The sequence below is a fragment of the Callospermophilus lateralis genome, chromosome 5, assembly GCF_048772815.1.
Source record: "Callospermophilus lateralis isolate mCalLat2 chromosome 5, mCalLat2.hap1, whole genome shotgun sequence".
NCBI classification, from domain to species: domain Eukaryota; kingdom Metazoa; phylum Chordata; class Mammalia; order Rodentia; family Sciuridae; genus Callospermophilus; species Callospermophilus lateralis.
In genome coordinates, this window is record NC_135309.1 from 115,017,561 (window position 1) to 115,037,002 (window position 19,442).

Genomic DNA, 19,442 nt, shown 5'->3' on the forward strand with positions numbered 1-19,442 from the left:
TTAGGAGAGTAGTTTCCAAAGTCAATCAAAGAGTTTGTTATTTAACTTTGCTCCATCTAGTTTCTCATCTGTAAAGTTGTGCTGATGTAAGCACTTACGTCAAAAAAAAAGATGGGTAAATGATTTACAGAATACCTAACATGAACTTTCTGGATTTCCCTTTCAGAAGTTTTTCCATTCTTTAAATTACAGATTTTGTTTACTTACTGCCTTCTGATTCCATTTACTTGCTGTAACATGACTTTTTTATCTGGGCCCTTTCAACTCTCTGCTGCCCAGAGACCACTGTGATTTTAGGAGTAGAAGAGATGGAATCTGAAAATCTGACATACTTAACCATATGACTCATAGAATTCAGTGGATGCAGCTTGGGCTTCTTGTGGGGACTAATATTTAGGAGTGGGGCATTTGTGAAATTAGTTCTGATTATTCTACCCTTTCTGCAGAGTACCTTAGACTCTTCTTTCTATACTTCCTTCTAATCAAAACTCATATTGAAACTTGCCTCCTTTCTGGAGGTACTGTGCTCAGTTTTCTAGTACATTGTTAACCTGCCAGGTAAAATAATTCATGCTTAGGCATTAGAGTTTACTAATGGTATATTATGTGATTCCTGTCAGTATTTGCATTTAATATAGAGGGACTGTTACCCATAAATAAATCAAACAATGGTGAAAATAATATGAATTAACTAAGGGTTGATTTATTTTTTGCATTCCTCTACTCATTCGTGTGGGTTGTAGGTGACTTCAACTTTATCTGTAAGTTAGAACATTTCCAATTATGTCTTCTCTTTTTTTCAAGCATGTTGTACTTAACATGCATTTCTCTAAATAGGATCTTAGAGAATTAGAATTCAAAGGGATCTTAGAGATTATCTGGACCAGAGGTTTTCAACTATTTTTTCTTTCTTAAAGCAGCAAAATGCTTTTCTCATATGAAATGTTATGTGGAAACTTAATATACAGATTAATAAAAGCACAGCTGATTCTAAACCTCAGAATCCAAACCCTGTAGGTCTTCCTTTGTTGTCTGGGACAATCCCCTGAGGGCACTTTCATGGAACCCTTAGGGCTCCCCAGAGTGCTGTTTTAAAACCACTAATTTAGACCAACCCTTTCATTTTTCCAGCTGAGGAAATAAGCCCATAGAGTTTGTGTTTTATCCGGTGTTACAGGGTAAATTAGTTGGATTAAGAGCGATCCTCACATGTGCCATTCTTAGGAAAACATATTAGACAAGCATGGAAGTTATTATTTTTTGGAAGTTCTTATTTTTGATGCAGGTCAATTTTACCATTTTAATTCTTTTTGTTAATAAAATTCTATTTGAAACCTATTACATATGAGATATTTTCTATGGCTCTGATGCAAAGAAATGGGACATAACATGTTGCCTGTAGAAAGCAAATTGTCTAGTTGGGAAGATAAAATTTAAATAAAACTTTAGGTTTGAGATATAGTAAAACAATGTGGCATAAATTGAGAAAAAATTATATCTAAACTCTAGTGGAGCTCAGAGGAGAGTGAAGGTACTTCATTTGGGCTATGTTAACTAAGGACATATAAGTTGATTTAACTTCCACCTTAAAATGTCAGCGGTTATCACAATAGAAGTTTATTTGTTCCTTATATCAGTGTTTATATTAAACAGATTTCTAAGAGGTCACTCAGGAACCAGGTTCCTTCTTTTTTTTTTTTTTTTTTTAAGCTTCAACTTCCCCTAGATCTTAGGAGCACTCTCCATTCAGTTGGCAGTAAAGAGAGAGTGAATTCCACTGGAAAGGCATTTGAAGGCTGATATACAGCCCTCTGTAAATTATTTTAATTGTCTAAAACTTAATCACATAGCTGTATTTAAACACAGAAGATATAGCTAAATTATATACACAATTTCAAAAGTAAATAAATTTTAAACGTTCACATGGAGGTCTGTCACCTTGAGCAGAGTTGTTGGGAAAGTTGTAGTAGACAATGTATATGATATGCTTAGTAGAGTGCATAGCATATAAAGGTATTTAAATATCCTTTTTAAAGATTTAGGGACATTTTATACCTTATGGAGTTCAGTAATACATGACACTTTTTATTAATATGTTTTAAATCAGGCACAGTGTCATATGCCTTAATCCCAGCTACTTGGGAGGCTGAGGAGGGAGAATCCCAAGTTTGAGGCTGGCCTTGGCAATTTAGCAAGACCCTGTCTCCAAAAATGAAAAGGGTGAGGGATATAGCTCAGAGGTAGAATACCTCTGGGCTCAAATCCCAGTACCATTGAAAAAAAAAATTTAGGAGAAGTATCAATTCATTTTTGACTCTTGGTAATAATGATAACAAATGTTTAAAATGATTATTCTTCTTGGTAATCTTTGTTTCTTTTTCTTTTAGCATGGTATTATTGCTACAGAAGATGAAGAATATTTTATTGAGCCTTTAAAGAACACCACAGAAGATTCCAAGCATTTTAGTTATGAAAATGGCCATCCTCATGTTATTTACAAAAAATCTACCCTTCAACAACGACATCTCTATGATCACTCTCATTGTGGGGTTTTGGGTGAGTGTGTAGGTTTTGGAAATAATATTGTATTGTATTGCCCCTTTCTCTTTCTTCTGGAAAATATAGTAAGGAAATAATTACTTAATAATAAAAGTAAATAGGAATTTGAGTAATTAGACAAATGTACAGGGCCCTCTTAAAAGTTGTCATATACCAGTAATTTAATTAATTAATTAATTAAAAATATTTTTAGCTGTAGATAGACACAATACCTTTGCTTTTGTTTTTATTTAGTTTTTTATGTGCTGGGGATCGAACCCAGTGCCTCATACATGCTAGGCAAGTACTCTACCACTGAGCCCCAACCCCAGGCCCAGTAATTTTAAATCAATCTGGAAGCTCTTTAAGAAGTCCTTAAATGTAAGTCTGTATAAAATTTGACACTTTTTTTTGTTTGAAGGAAAAAAAACATCATATTATTTTATTCAGGTAATGGTTACAACTTGCATGAAGAAGTGTTCCATTGTACTCTGTAGTATTTAGTTAGTTTGCTAGTTTCCTGCTAGTAGCAGGAATCTAGACACTTGAATAAGACTTGAAGAGTCATAAGGTAGTTTTCAAAGATAGTGATGGCACTGAATTAGGGAACTATGTGGTACATGATAGAGACAACAAACCTAGACTTTATTGATCAAGGAAATCTTCATGGAAGAAGTGACTTCTCAGCTACGATATGAGGTCTACCATCTCCTTAGAAGGTAGGTGGGCAAATGTAGAATAATCTGTGGCTAGACTGTTCCACATAGAGGAAACTGCATTTTCCAAGGTCCTAAGCAAAAGAGAGAATGTCACATTCCAGAAACCGACAGTACATGTAATTGGATATTAGAATGTGGACTGGAGAGATGGAAATGAGGTTCATGGTGATTGAGGGGTGTGGTTGTAAAAGATGAGACATGAGAGATAAGGTCAACATGAAGGGCTTATAAACCATATGAAGTAATTTGTTTATCCTGAGTATGCTGGAAACACACTAATAGGTTTTAAGTAGGAGGAATGACATAATCTGATTTATTAAAAAAAAAAAGAGTATAAGTAGCTGTGTGAAGACTGAATTAGAGGAGAGCAAGACTAGAGGCAGGAAGTTAGGAGGATGTTAACACAGTGATAGGAAAACTTAAGAGACAAAGGCCACTTAAACTGAATCCACTTAAAACATGAAACAAAATTCCTTATAATAAGTAAAAGGTTTGATTTAGTCTTTAAATTGACTTTTATTAGTCATTATGGAAATAAGTTTATTCATTATGGAAATTAGTTTATTTTATCTCCTATTTAATAAGACTTAGGCCAGAAGTACAACTATATATAAATAAATTCCTTAAAAACTAGGATTCATATATTTAGTTGTTTGTTTGGATATAAAATTTTCAATAAAATAACATACTTCTCTTTATGAATATAAAGAAGATAACTTCTCACACAAAAAAAAATTTCAATATTTTATCGTATTCTGAAGGGCATCTCTTAATTTTGATATTCAAATTATTCTCTTTCGTAGTGCCAATACATTATTTGAACTCTGGCAGACTTTATTTTTCAGTGGTTTAGGCATGAGTCAAACACTTATAAATTTTTATTGTTATAAAATTCTTCCCTTTTGGGGGAAGATTTTCTTCTTTTCTTCCCATCTCTCCTCTGCACTATTGAGATGATTTCCTAAACAATCCTCCCCTCAATCCATTTCATGTATGAGTCCTAACACCAGTTTAATTAGTTCAGAGCCTCATTATCTCTTGCCTGGACTATTGTTCTAACTTTCTAATGGGGCTTCCTGTCTCCAGGTTCATAGTCCTGTTTTTAGTCAACTCTGTCTCCTAGATCTGACCTGTCACACTTTTAGACACTTCACTGGCCTTCCCATTAGTGGCAATATGGTAGTAGTTTCCTGAGTTCCAGGAATTGTTACTAGATGCCATTGGAGAAAAAACTGTTTTATGTTTAGTTACTTGTTTGGTCAAGAACTTGATTGTGATACTATCTCAACAGCATAGGTCAAGCAAGAGATAGGAATTTGTAGACATATATTGCCAATTAGCTTGTTATGAGTAATACCAAAATATAGGATGTAAAAGCACTGTTGACACTAGATTCAATGATTTCATATCCAATTACGATTTTTTCCATTATAATTAGATTCAGTAGATTCGTTTTAAATGATTTTTATGGAAGTAATATCTGTTCTCTTTGGAATATTTAGAGAATAGAGGGAAAAAGAAAAAACCATTAAAATGAAAATTATTATTATTCTTGCATCCAGAGATAACTGAATTTTCTTTTAGTCCATCGACATAGATAACATTATGTCTCTATACCTGCATTATTTACTTACGTATCTACTAAATAAATATTCATTTAGCACTATGTGCAAAGCTATTCTAGGTGCTGAGGATGCATAAATAAATAAAGCAGAAAAGATTTTTATTGTCATGGAGCTTATATTCTAGTGAGGAAGGACAATTAACTAAATAGGTAAATGAACTAATAAATACATGACCAACTATCAAGAAATAATAAATGCCATGAACAAAAAAATAAAGCAGGTTAATTAAATAATTGTGAATGGTTATATATATTCAAACATTTTGATATTGATCAAAATGTTAAAATCTTGTTTCAGATGGCAGTGACATCCATATGTTGGTTTTGAGAAAAAGTTACTGGTATACATGGTTATGGAGCAATGTTTTCTTAACATCTCTGATCTATCTGAAATTAAATTGAGCAAAGCAAATGTATCATTTTTTGGTAAATTTTATTTAGTTGTAGATGGATACAATATCTTTATTTATTTATATATTTTATGTGGTGCTGAGGATCAAATCCAGTGCCCAGATGTATTTTTTTTTAATTTTTTTTTTTTAGTTGCAGATGGACACAGCTTTATTTTATTTGTTTGGTTTTTTTTTTATGCAGTGCTGGGTATCGAACCTAGTGTCTCACACATGCTAGGCAAGTGTTCTACCATTGAGTCACAACCCCAACCCCCAAATGTCTTTTTTTTTTCTTTACTTGTAGATGGACACAATGCTTTTATTTTACTTATTTATATGTGGTGCTGAGGATCAAACCCAGTGCCTCACACATACTAGGCAAGTGCTCTACCACTGAGCTACAACCCCAGTCCAGCAAATGTATGTTTACTAATCTTTATGTTGGAGCAAAACAGATCAATCTTTTATTCTCATGTGCAACTAAAAATATATTAGTTACAGATCATTAAGCTTAACATTAAGCAGTCAATTAACTATTTATAAAATGTAGATATAGTTTCATAATGAGCTAACCATTCTGTATTAATTCAGTTTTTAAAATGCAACTGAGCTCTCTTGATTTTAGTCATTCCGTATGTCTGTATAAATAATAACAAATATATAATAATATTTGGTATATACAATGTGTCATTGATGGACAATCATAAACACAAAAATGTAGAATTTATATTTAAAGAGTTTGTAGTCTGATAGAGTGATAGCCAAGCCAACTACCAATTTAAAAAAATAAAAAGTTTTAAAATTATGACAATGAGAATGGTGATGTTGATAATAGCAGTGCCTTATAGTGAATACTTATCAAATGAGAACTAACATTGCTACCTGTTTAGTACCCAATCATGCTAAATTCTTCTTTCAGTACTTAAGATAAAGAAAAATTGAATACATTGGAGTAAATGGTCAAAGGTTGGAAATTAAACTCATATTTAAACACTTAATCTGTTTAGCCAGAGAAAGAAAACTGGGCATGACTTGAATACATGAATGATTATATGATCACAGAGGACTAGGCAGGAGGAATTGGAGTTTTATTGATACAGGAAAGATTTGGCAGTTTCACAGCAGTATTGCCACAAACATAGTGGTTTAAGCAACAAATCTTTATCCTTTTATAGTTTTTGTAGGTCAGGAACCTATGTGGATGAGCCATCTACTCAGCCTTAGACAGGCTAGATTCTCATCTGGAAAAGAATTTTTATTTCTCCTTTCCCATGGATCTTTGTAGTATTCAATTCTTTCTGGTTTGGGTAGCTTTAGTTTTGGGCTTGTTTGCCAGAGGCAACCTGCAGTTTTTTGCCAAGGGTTCACCAATATGGTTGGTTGCTTTCACCAAGCCAGCAAGGGAGAGACACTAGAGTGGTTCTACAGTATTATTTAACATAATTATGTAACATACATTAATTTAATTTTTCCTAACTATCTTTTTCAATAAGAAAGGTTAGAAGGATTTTCAGATCAAATATAAGAATATGAAAGTGAGTATGCAGACAACCTCTACCTGCTCAAGTTTTTCAAATGAAGATGAATATACACAAGGCAGTGTTTGCAAATGCCATGGAACTAAAAGGTTTCCTTGTACTGAAGGACGTGTGATAATAGACACCAAATGTGGTTTAAAGCAAATTGTGTTGGAATCTTTCAACTCTTGTTTTAATGCTTCTTATCTCTAGACTTTGGAAAAGGAATACTTTGTGTACTCTGTTAGCATAAATAGTTAATTACTGCAAAATTATGTAGAACAACTAATTCATAGTCATTTAAATTGTGATTTCTAAAATAATAGAATTGGTTTTAATTAAGATAGTTTAATAAAAGCATTTTACTTTAAAATAAATGCTCAGAAATAACTTAGGTGTAGATTTTTTGCTGTTATCATTGTTTTTTTTTTTTTTTTTTTTTTTTTTTTTTTTTACCAGAACTACTTTAGGCTGTTTCTAAAGTTTATACCTTTATTGCTTTTAAAATAAGTTATTCTTTAGAGTATGTATTTTAAATTTAAAAGTATTATGATATAATTACTGACTGGAATAATAGGAAATGATTATTTGAAAAATGTTTTACTATTAATTCATTTACAGATTTATTTTTATGAGTATTTGAATGTTATTCTTAAATTTTTAAAGATACTACTGCATTTCTTCATTCCCTTTCTTTATTTTGAAAAATCATAATACATTAGAAAATTTATGAGAAGTTTATCTAAATGAAAGATCTATAAATAAGTATGTTTAATTAGTGATTTTATCTGAATTGGTTAATTTTTCTTATTGTAGACCTCACAAGAAGTGGCAAACCTTGGTGGCTGAATGACACATCATCTGCTTTTCCTTCTTTACTGCCAACTAATGACACACATATTCACCACAGACAGAAGAGATCAGTGAGCATTGAGCGGTTTGTGGAAACATTAGTAGTGGCAGACAAAATGATGGTGGGCTACCATGGCCGCAAAGATATTGAACATTACATTTTGAGTGTGATGAATATTGTAAGTTTGAACTTTCTATATACTGTTTTACTGAGTAGTTTGTTGTACTTTGTACTAAGGTCATAGATTTTTACTAGGAAATAAATTATTATAAGAATTCATCTATTTAAAATTGTAGAAAGATTTTTTGGTGCTTGAGATTCAATTCAGGGCCTCATGCATGCTAAGCATGTGCTCTATCACTGAGATATAGCCCAAGAATTGGCCTATTAATATTCAAGTTCCATAGAAAATAAACTTAAAGATAATCTTATTGTTAATTTTTAGATGATATGTTTTTAATGGGTTATTAAATCTTGTTTAAAGTGTTTTCTATAACTTGAAATATCAGCTTACCCTTTAATTACTGTGTTATAGTTCATCTCTAGGAAAAAATATTTCTTGAGGTAGACTTGTAAAATCTTTTACCAAGGCATCTTGAATTTTAAACAACATAGCATTAAAAATACCTTTTCATATATACAATGGGCATACTTTTTTTTAATCAGATAGAATCAAACTATGATCCTATGATTTTTGTCTGACTTTGTGTCTTTTCTTATTTTCTGGAGGTCAGGTTGCCAAACTTTATCGTGATTCCAGCCTAGGAAACGTTGTGAACATTATAGTGGCTCGCTTAATTGTTCTCACAGAAGATCAGGTAAGAAAGAATTAGTTTTTAAACCTAAACCTCTTAAGCTATAGAGTTATTTATTATTAAATAATATATTTCCTTATTTGTCCTCTTAAGAAGTCATAGTTGATTTTGATTTTTATCTCTAAACATTTAATGTTTTAAGCAAATTTTAAATACTTTATAAGAATATACCTCTTAAGTCTTGTTAAAACTATGTATATATGTGTATTAGCTATGTTTTAGTATAAGGATGAGCATTTGCATGGTATACTTTATAACAATGGTTTTTTTGGTTTTGTATGCTGATAGCCTCACATATGTTCACATTATAGTTAAAGCTGTAACTGGAAAGAATGTTCAATAATAAACTAAATGAACTCTAGGTCAGATATTATAGAGATCAAAATTGGCATGAGATTATTCCTAGAAACCACTGCTTCTAATTATAGTCCCACTTTAGTCTTCAAAAGTTTTAACAACTGACCTTAGTAATTTGTTTGGAACATTTCTGGTATGCATGTTGTATTGCAGCCAAACTTGGAGATAAACCACCATGCAGACAAGTCCCTCGATAGCTTCTGTAAATGGCAGAAATCCATTCTCTCCCACCAAAGTGATGGAAACACCATTCCAGAAAATGGGATTGCCCACCACGATAATGCAGTTCTTATTACTAGGTATGGTTTGTTGCAAGTATTTTTCCTTTGATTATTGTTTGTTTGATATTATAACTATATTTAGCTCTATCTGAAGCCTCATTCAGGTGATGAGGATAGAAAAAGCAAAATGGCTATTTATTTTTTACTACTGAGAAAAAATGTATTATTAATATGTTGACATTAAATGAACCAAATAAGAAACAAGAGATTAAGGTTTGACCTAGAAATTTAATAAATAACTTTTTTTTCTACTGATTAAGTCCTACTCATAATGTTTAATTAGAAGCACATATATGATTGATTAATTGAACAAAATACTTACTAAAAGCAACATTTAAAAGTATAAGAAAATGTCTATTTTAAAAATAAAGCTGTGACTCTAGGTTATAAAATATATTAAATATTCTTACCTCCAAGTTGTGTTAGTTTATGTAAATTTATTAAAGGGGAGGAGAATAATGGTAGTTACACAATTTACTTGTATGATTATCTATTTAAATTTTAATTAAGATATATAAAGAAGATTTATTATATTATGTGTTAAACAGCTTTTCTCTCAAGCAAAATTATTAACTGGACAATAACTGAAGGAATTCAAATATTGATTTCTAGTTTTAAAAAACTGCATTCAAATGTTTTTTTTTATTCTTAAAGCAACAACTCTGTGAAGTAGATAGTATTATCTTCCTTATGTTAGAAAAGAGAAAATATTCAAAATAGTTAAGTATGTTTCTCAAGGTCACTCAGCTAAGTGAAAGAGAACTCAACTCTGATGATCTTGTCTTCCTTGACTATCCTATCTTAGTTTATTTCTTTACTTAAGTTTTGGAGTATCTGTTTATGTTGCCCAGGCTTGTCTCAAACTTCTGGGTGGAAGCCTCATCTTCCTGAGTAGCTGTAACTTCAGATGTGCATCACCATGACGGACTTTGTTTTAGTTTTTTTATATTCTAATTGTGGTTGGTCAGAAACGTTATGCTTAAATAATGTTAAGTGTATCTTTTGACCTTTTTACAGTATTTAAAAATAAAAGACAAAATAAAGTAACAGTAGCAAGCAAGCAAAGTGAAAACACTATTCTGCCTTGGCTGAGTGAAATAGCTTTTGTTACTTTAATTATTTCTCATAATTTGCAAGGCAGTATGTACCAGATGCATTATCTGTGGTGTGCTCATTGACTCTATGTTAAGTTCTATGGATGGAGTATAAAGTACATGGGATCAGAATCTTAAACTGAGTAACATAAGTTACTTCAGTGTAATTTTTAGAATGAATTCTCTGTTTAATGAACTGCAGAATTTAAGTTTCTGAATCTGTTTGTTTGTTTCATTGACTTCCTCTACTTGGCATTATAAACCAGAAATTTTTGTTTATGACCAGTTTGCTGAAAGAAAAACAACATTATATGGTTTTATGTTCATATGTATTGACACATTAGTCTGATTAATTCTCCAGTTGCTGTGAGTCTTGTAGTCTGGAATGTTCCTAATATATACTTAAGGAATTAAAAATCTAGGACTTGTGCTAATGAAAAGCTTTGTGTTTAAAAAAAAAGTTAGATATGATTAGTGTTGATGAACTTACTAGAGGAAAATATCTAATATATATAGTTTACAAAATTTCACAGATAGTTACATGGCTTTTTTGTTTATATTGTAATGAGATTTCACATTTTTATTTTGTATCTATATTGGATTTTTATCTTTTGCATCAAATGGCAGCAGTTATACCAAGGGTGCATATTTATAAGTATTCAAGTAGTGAGCTAGATCTGGGCAGTTAGCCACCCTTTCTTTTCACTGACAACATTCAGCTGTACACTTTGTTACTCTGAATTGGCCCAGATATTTTTCTAATTTTTTTACAGAGCTCTTCCTTGCTTCTATAAGCTACTTTGAGTGCCTTTTTTGATATTTGGGATTTTAACGTAACATTTTCTCCTTAATTTGTCTCTAATGGTTAGACAAATACTAGAAATGATGTTAAGATTTAATAGGACAGTTTAGAATTTGGATCTCGTATCATTTTAGATTGGCTAATGTAGTAGAGATTAGAAAAATGCCTCTTTTGTGACAGTGTAGAGTATTTCATTTAATTGTTACTAAAGTCTCAAAGTAATTTTTAGCCTATTTAATAGTTTATAATAGGGCTACAAAGTGACTAATTGAAAGAGATGACTATCATCTTTGTTATTTAGATAGTTATTTTTCAGAGAATGAAAGGAAGTTATCAATGCTCAACTCTCCCTTATATATTTTTTATTTGTAAAACTGAGTATGTTTAAATCATAGTGCTACTTTTTTTTTAAGAGAGAGAGAGGTAGAGAGAGGCAGAGAGAGAGAGAGAGAGAGAGAGAGAGAGAGAGAGAGAGAATTTTAATATTTTTTTTTTTTTAGTTATCGGCGGGCACAACATCTTTGTTTGTATGTGGTGCTAAGGATGGAACCCGGGCCGCATGCATTCCAGGCGAGCGCGCTACCGCTTGAACCACATCCCCAGCCCTATAGTGCTACTTTTAATAAAAATAATTCTGAGAATTCTATAGATGATTTTTATATTAATGTTGAAAACTGCTTCATATGACTCACTTATCAATATTCAGTGTTGTGACCCCTCCTTTTATAGTTATTATAGATAATAATTTATTTTTGCTCAAAATATCAGCTCACTAGGAAGAATAATATGTTATTACATAGGAAGTATAAAGGTTCATTAGGAATTCCAGGAGAAAACTTATAGTTTATCTCCCAAAGCCAAATTGTATTCCAAGGCCTTAAATGTTATCTCCCTTTAGCAAATGATATCTTATTGTCTTATTTTATTGATTTAAATTTGAAACTGTGCTCTGCACAGTTATCAGATAATTCTTACTAGACAGAGAGAAAATAAATTTATTGTTGCTTTTTTTATTATTAATAGTATTTAAGTAACATCAAAGAACATATTACAATTATTTGTGTATACATATACTTTTATTTTTATGTACCTATATTTCATATGTCCACATACATATATGTGTATGTATACACATACATATACTGTATGGATACACTATTTTACATATAGCTAACAGAGATTAATGATATAAAATATAGTGAAAAATCTGTTTTTACCACCCAGATTTAGCAAATCTGAACATTATGCAGCTTTGTGTCATTTCCTAAAATGGTATTCAGTTACCTCTCTGTGGCGTAGTAACTGCCTGAAATCTTAGTTCTGAATATCAGGGTTAGTGCTATAATATAACTGTGGAAATATGGCAATGCTTCCGTATATTGTTATATTCCACAAATTACATTATATTTTAAATAAACATGAATAGTAGAATAATGAAACTGGTCTTTCATTTTTTTGTGAGTTTTAATGTAAGATATCAGTATTAATAACTTGGATTGTTTGCTTCTATAGAGTAGATTTATTGAATGATTTAACAGTTGATAGTATTCACCTAAATTAGCTTGATGTTTGGTAACTCTTTTTTAAACAATGCAATATAACAATATATAACTACTGGGCTGGGGATGTGGCTCAAGCGGTAGCGCACTCTTCTGGCATGCGTGTGGCCAGGGTTCGATCCTCAGCACCACATACAAACAAAGATGTTGTGTCCACCGAAAACTAAAAAATAAATATTAAAAAAATTCTCTCTCTCTCTCTCTTTAAAAAAAATATATATAACTAGATCAAGAAATAATAATACTTTGTACTTCAAACTCTAGAAACATAATTTAAGAGGGCAAAGTAGGACAGTATTTATACAGTTAAGAAGTTACTTGTTTCAAAACTTTCAAGTTATGTTTATTAATATTTGTATTTTGTTGCTTTTATAAATTATTTTTAATTGACAAAAATGTATATATTTATGGTGTAGGGCATGGTATTTTGACATATGCATACATTGTGAAATGTCTAAATCAAACATTAGATTGGCATGCATTATCTCACATACTTCATTAAGCTTTGTACTGACAAGCTGCAAATTAACAGATGCTTAGGAATAAATACTGGCAATTTGACATATTATTTAAGTTATTTTATTTCCCTATAAAGTCAGGAAATAAGCTTAAAATCACCATAAGTTTAAAGTCAAGCCAATGTCTAAATTTATTTTGTTCAAGAAATCCATACATAGTCTGAAATTCATTAGGGATTTAGAGACAGTTTGTACATTTGTACTAGTATTTATGATTAGTAATTCATGTGAACAGACTAGTGCATACATTTCTTAGCGTTCTGTTCTATGAAGTATGAGAAACATTATTTTTCCATTTTTAAGATATTAATACATAGTCATTTATATTCTTAGGGTAGGAATTAGAGCCTCAAACCTGTTTTTGGGCAAAAACTTTATTGAAATCTAATTCATAGACCACATGTTTACCCATTTGAAGTACAATTCACTGTTTTTTAGTATATTCACAAGGTTCTGCAACCACCACTATAATTAATTTTAGAATGTTTTCTCTGTCCTAAAGGATTCCCTTTATTCCTCCTAGCCCTTCCTTTGCTCCAGTGTAGGCAACTTCTGATCTAACTTTCCATCTGTATAGTTTGACTGTTCTGGACCTTTCATGTAAACAGAATTATATAATATATGAATATTTTTGTGTGATTTACTTCTTTTACTTGGCAAAACGTTTTAAAGGTTCATCAGTGTTCTGGAATGTAGTAGTACTGCTTTTCTCTTTTTAATTTTCATTTTTGCAGTGCTGGGAATTGAACCCAGGCCTTCATACATGCTAGGCAGGAGCACTACCCCTGAACTACATCCATAGCCCTGCTTTCCTTTTACTAGCCTAAATTTTCAAAAACTCAAGGTACCTAACTTTTAAGAATGCCTTTGTTTATAGACTTTTTCAGTTATTATACTTGAATGATATTTCATTAGTAAAATCACAGGACTTAATAAATATATCTTAAAATCTGATGCAAAAATTGCACACAAAGTCAAAATAATTTGGTCTTTAATTAAAGTGGGTATATTTATCCTCTTAAGGGGTCATGACTGTTTACTTGGGTATTGCTGGATTATAAAGGAATTAGAATTTTCAATGTCAGTCAACCAATGTTTTTAGATAGGCATTTAAAAATAGCTATAAATATGGTTTCTTGGCATGTAATGTATTGATTTAAACAAGTTTTCTTAGTTTTTAAAGATAGTGTCCATTGGAATTATGTATTGGCTTCATAATTATATATGAGAACAGATAGAAGAAAGGGAGATTAAATGTAGTACATTAACAGTTATGTGGTATTCACTAAGAATTTTTTTAATCCTCAAGGAAATGCCAGTTAAATAAATATTTTATGACCTATTAATAAGCATTTAAGACTGTGTTAAGTTACCCAGTAGGAAAAAAACCTCTTAGGTTTATAGACAGCATAGAAATATTAATGCAGAGTGTGGACAAGTTGATTGTGGTATTTGGACATTATTAAGCATTTGTTATTTTCTTACCACTAGGTTCCCATCTTTCCTACCCATCTCCACTGCTGAAAACCCTCTTCTTGTTTCTTCAGTTTCTTTTCCTTTTTCCCCTGCCTTGTTGGTTTCTTATTCAAAAGTGTTTATCTAGATTCACTTTCCATTCTAGTCTAGGTCTATGACAAACTGGAGTGACTGTAAATTGGGACATTCTTGTTGTTGTGTATTTTACAGTGCTGGGGACTGAACCCTGGCCTTGTGTAATGATGCAAATGCTGTATAGCAGAGCCATAATCCTACCCCATAATCGGGACAATTTTAAGAGTGAAAGTGGGGCCGACTTGGAGAACAGGCACAAACTAAGACCTGGCAAAACTGGATTATGTTTTTATTATTATCCCAGGCATTACCTATGTTCCTGAAACTTTAATTAACGATGGAAATAAGATTTTTTTCTATCAGTGCCTGATGTTGACTAAGTACATTGCAATTTAGTGAGTTATTTTTGTTCATACCCTGACAAAAACACTGTGGCTTACTTGCAGTGGTTGTCTGAAAGTGAAGAAGGATGTATTGTAATCACAGAGAAATAGAAACTTTGGTACTTATGTTGGTTTTATGAATGTAATGATATAGGCATATAAACAAGTGCTTATTATATGCCATATACTTATGAGCTTTACAGATACTTAATCATTTAATTCTTAAATAACTGCATGAAATAGGTACTGTTATTGTCTTCTTTTCATAGATGAGGAAGTTGAGGCACAGGAAAGTTAAATGATTGGCAAGGTTATATAGTAATTAGTAAAACCAAGATTTAAGCCAAACCAGGTATTATGGCTACAGAGTCCTTTTAGGAGGAAGCATAAAATTATTCAACAAAAAAATTGTGTGGGGAACCTTTAGTAATATTTGGACCTGTAGTAGGCCAACTTCTAAGATGACCTCAAAGATCGCCACCTCCTGGTGTTTGTGACCTTATATAATCACCTCTCCTTGAGTGTGGGCTACATCTAGTGAAATGGCATTTTCAGTAGTCTTCCTGCTCTAGTACAAGGTCTCTCTCTTCATTTATTAATGTTTTCTTTAATTTCTCATAGTAGGGTTCTGTGGTTTTCAGTGTTTTTACATGTTTGATCATATTTTTTATGTTATTGGGCATGATATTATTTCTAAAATTTCATTTAAAATTGTCACTGGTATATAAAATAGAGTTGATTTTTATATATTGATTTTATATCCATAATCTTGCTAAATTGATTTATTAGTTTTAGTAGTTTTTAAAATCATTTCCACTGTATTTTCTATAAAGATGATCATGTTGTCTGAAATTAAAAACAGAATCACTTCTTCATGAATGAATTTTATATCTTTTTCCTGTCTTATTGTTCTAGCTAGAATATCTACTATGATGTTTAATGAAGTGAGAATTGACATCCTTATCTTGTTCCTGATCTTAGTGGGGAAAGAATTCTCTTTCATCATTAGCTGTAAATTTTGTTTAATGTCTTTTATAAAGTTGAGTAAATTTAATTCTAAAAGTGGATGTTGGATTATATCAAATGCCTTTTTTATATCATTTAACATGGATGATCTTCTTTTTAAAAGTTTATTAATGCAGTGAATTACATTGATTGCTTTAGAATGGTAAACCAACCCTGCATTCCTGGAATAAACCCAATTTGTTCATGATATATTATTCTTTTAATATATTTAGGTTGATTTGACATTTTTTTATATTTGTGTTTATGAGAGGTGTTGTTATGTGGTTTTCTTATATCTTTGATTTTGTATTAAATATTATTGACAATGCAAACTTAGGGAATATTTTCAACTTTTCAATTTTATGGAAGTTTGTGTATGGTTGGGGTTATTTCTTCCTCAAATGGTTTATAGAATTCATCAGTGAAACTATCTGGTTTGGGAATTTTCTTTGTGGGATGAATTTTAAAGTATCAATTAACGTTGTTTAATAGATACAGGGCTATTTAGTTTTTTTTAATTGTTGTTATTGGTTTGTTTCTTCTCATGGTGCTAGAGCTCTATAGACCTTGGGCTTGTTAAACTGCTAATAAGCAAGTGTTCTTCTACGACTGAGCTATACCCCCAGCTCTAGGTTTAATTCTTCAGTGAGCTTTGATAGTTTGAGTCTTTCAAGGATGTATTTATTCCTTCTAAGAGGTGGTTATATTGGCATAATTGTTCTTAATATCTATGGAATGTATAATAACATCAACTTTCTTTCTGATATTGATAAGTTTTGTCTTGTCTCTCCTCCTCCCAGTGACTCTAACAGATTTAATGATTGTATCAAATTTTGTCTATAACTTTTTGTCTTGCTTTTCTATTTTCTATTTGATTGATTTTTGCTATGATTTCTACTTGATTCAGACTTAATTTGCTCCTATTTTGTGGTTTCTTCTGGTGGGAGCTGTGGTTATTAATTTGAGACCTTCCTGTTTTTCTTATATAGGTCTTTCTAACACAGATGTTTAGTGTTATAAAAATTTCCCATAAACATCTTAATTTCATCTTATGAATTTGGTTATGTTGTATTTTCACTTCAGTTCAAAACTACTTTCTAATTTCCTTAGATTATGTTTTTTTTTAACCTATAGCTACTTAGAATTATGTTATTTACTTTCAGATATTTGAGACTTTCTCCCCAGAACTCATTTTTATTTCTAATTTAGTTCCACTGTGATTAGAGAATGGACTTTGTATGACAAATGCTTTTTCAGTTTATTTAGACTTGTTTTATGGCCTAGAATATGTTCTTTCTTGTTAAATGTTTCAGGTATACTTGAAAAGAATGTGCATTCTGCTATTGTTGGATGGAATGATATGTATATGTCAGTTTAATTTGGGTGACCATGTTGATTAATCCTTCTTTTCCTTTATTAATTTGAACAGTTTGATTATGATGTATGATTAGAATAATTTCTTCAAGTTTAGGATTGTTGAGTTTCTAAAATTTGATTTAATCAAACTCTGAAATTTCAGCCCATTAATTTTTCAGTATATTTTTTTGCTCAGCCCCCTCCCCTTCCTTTGGTGATTCCAAATGCACATATGTTTGCCTGCTTAAAGGCAGCTCACTGATGCTCTGTTTATTATATTTTACATTTCCTCATCTCTCTGTCTTTCATTTGGGGCAGTTTCTATTTTTGTGTCTTCAAGTTTATTTCTTTTCTGTAATACCAATCTATCCTGATTCTGATTTATTTTTTCAATTAATTTTTCATCTCTAGTAGTAGGATAATTTTTTGCATCTCTGGCAATTTATTTTTTTTTGCATCCACATCTTTATGTAGGCTTTAAAAACATGCATATATATTTTAAAATACTTATCTGATAAATGTATTATCTGCATCAATTATAAGTTGGTTTTGATTAATTTAAGTTATTGCTTTATTGGGTACTATATTCTCCTGCTTATTTGAATAGTTGGTAATTTTTGATTGAATGCTAGACATTGTCTTCTGCTACCCTCTTGTATTTCTATAAATATTCTTGAGCTTTGCTTCTGGTATAAAGTATTTGAAAACTGAATCTTTTGTATCTTTCTTTTAAAATTTGTTATATGGAACAGGAGCAGTGCTCACTCAGCATAGGGTTGATTTTTCTACCAAACTTAGGCAAATTCATGAAATTTTCCAGTTCAGCTGGTGATATATATAATGTTATAGTCTCATATATAATGTTATGTATGTTCTATAATGTTATAATAATGTTGTGTATGTTCTGGGCATTGTTACAGCTCCTTCTTTGGGAGATCCTTTTTATTGCCTTCCATACTTCTCTCACATTCATGAGCTGATAGGTACTCAGGTGAATCATCAAGGGAACCCTCTGTAAATCACCAGAATTAACTCTTTCGGTAGCTTTTCTGTTCCTGTACTCAGTCCTGTAAATTCTAGTTACCTTGGTTTTTCATATTTTCTGCTTTCTCTTCAACTCAAAGTCCATTGAGTTCTGCCTTATTGTTCTCTCTGTGCCTTGGCTTCAAAATTCTCAAGGTAGTAAGCTGGGACAATCATAGGACTCACTATGGTTACTTTCCCTTTTCTCAGGGATCATTGTCCTTTCTTGTGAGGCGGGGCAGGTACCTGGGATTGAACTCAGGGGCACATGACCACCAAGCCACATCTGCAGCTCTATTTTGTATTTTATTTAGAGACAAGGTCTCACTGAGTTGCTTAGCGCCTCACCATTGCTGAGGCTGGCTTTGAACTCGCCATCCTCCTGTCTCAGCCTCCTGAGCCACTGGGATTACAGGTGAGTGCCACCGTGCCCATCCATTGTCCTTTTTTTTTCTTTTCCCATTAAGTCTAGTGTATTGTGTACTGATGTTTCATATAGTTTGTCTATTTTAAAAATGGTTTTAAGAAGGAGGGTAAATTTGATCCTTGTTACTTCATCTTGGCTGGAAGCAGATGACCCAGGCAGCATTTAAAAAATTCTTCCTACTATTTGAGAATAATTATCAGTATCATTCCCTTTTACCCCTAAATACTTCAGTTTCTATTTTCCAAAAACAAGGACATTATCTTATATAACTGTAATACAATTGTCAATATCAAGACACTAAGTATTGATATATATTATACTAGTATTTAATCTACAGTTCATTTTAGAATTTTTAAAATTGTCTTAACAGTATCCTTGGTAGATATTTCCTCCACAGGCAAATGATCTAGGATCACACATTGTATTTATTTGTCTTGTTCAAAAGTTTTTTAACTTTTATTTTTTATAGGTTCCTTTTATATGACAATAGGATTCATTTTGACATAATTATAAAAGCATGGAATACAATTTGTTCTAAGTTAGTCTTTCCCTCCCTCCCTCCCTCCCCTTGTTACTTTCCCTCTACTCTACTGATCTTCCTGATATTTACTTATAGTTTTTTAAAAAA

General features: G+C 31.5%; 1 protein-coding gene across 1 annotated transcript in view; it reads left to right on the top strand.

The window, feature by feature from the left end:
• The window catches only part of Adamts6 (ADAM metallopeptidase with thrombospondin type 1 motif 6), a 270,679-nt gene that overhangs the window by 10,343 nt on the left and 240,894 nt on the right, over positions 1-19,442 (top strand). The window contains exons 3-6 of the mRNA XM_076856114.1: positions 2,388-2,556; positions 7,607-7,821; positions 8,378-8,461; positions 8,969-9,114. Coding sequence (XP_076712229.1) covers positions 2,388-2,556; positions 7,607-7,821; positions 8,378-8,461; positions 8,969-9,114 — 614 coding nt within the window. The remainder of the gene's footprint in view (positions 1-2,387; positions 2,557-7,606; positions 7,822-8,377; positions 8,462-8,968; positions 9,115-19,442) is intronic.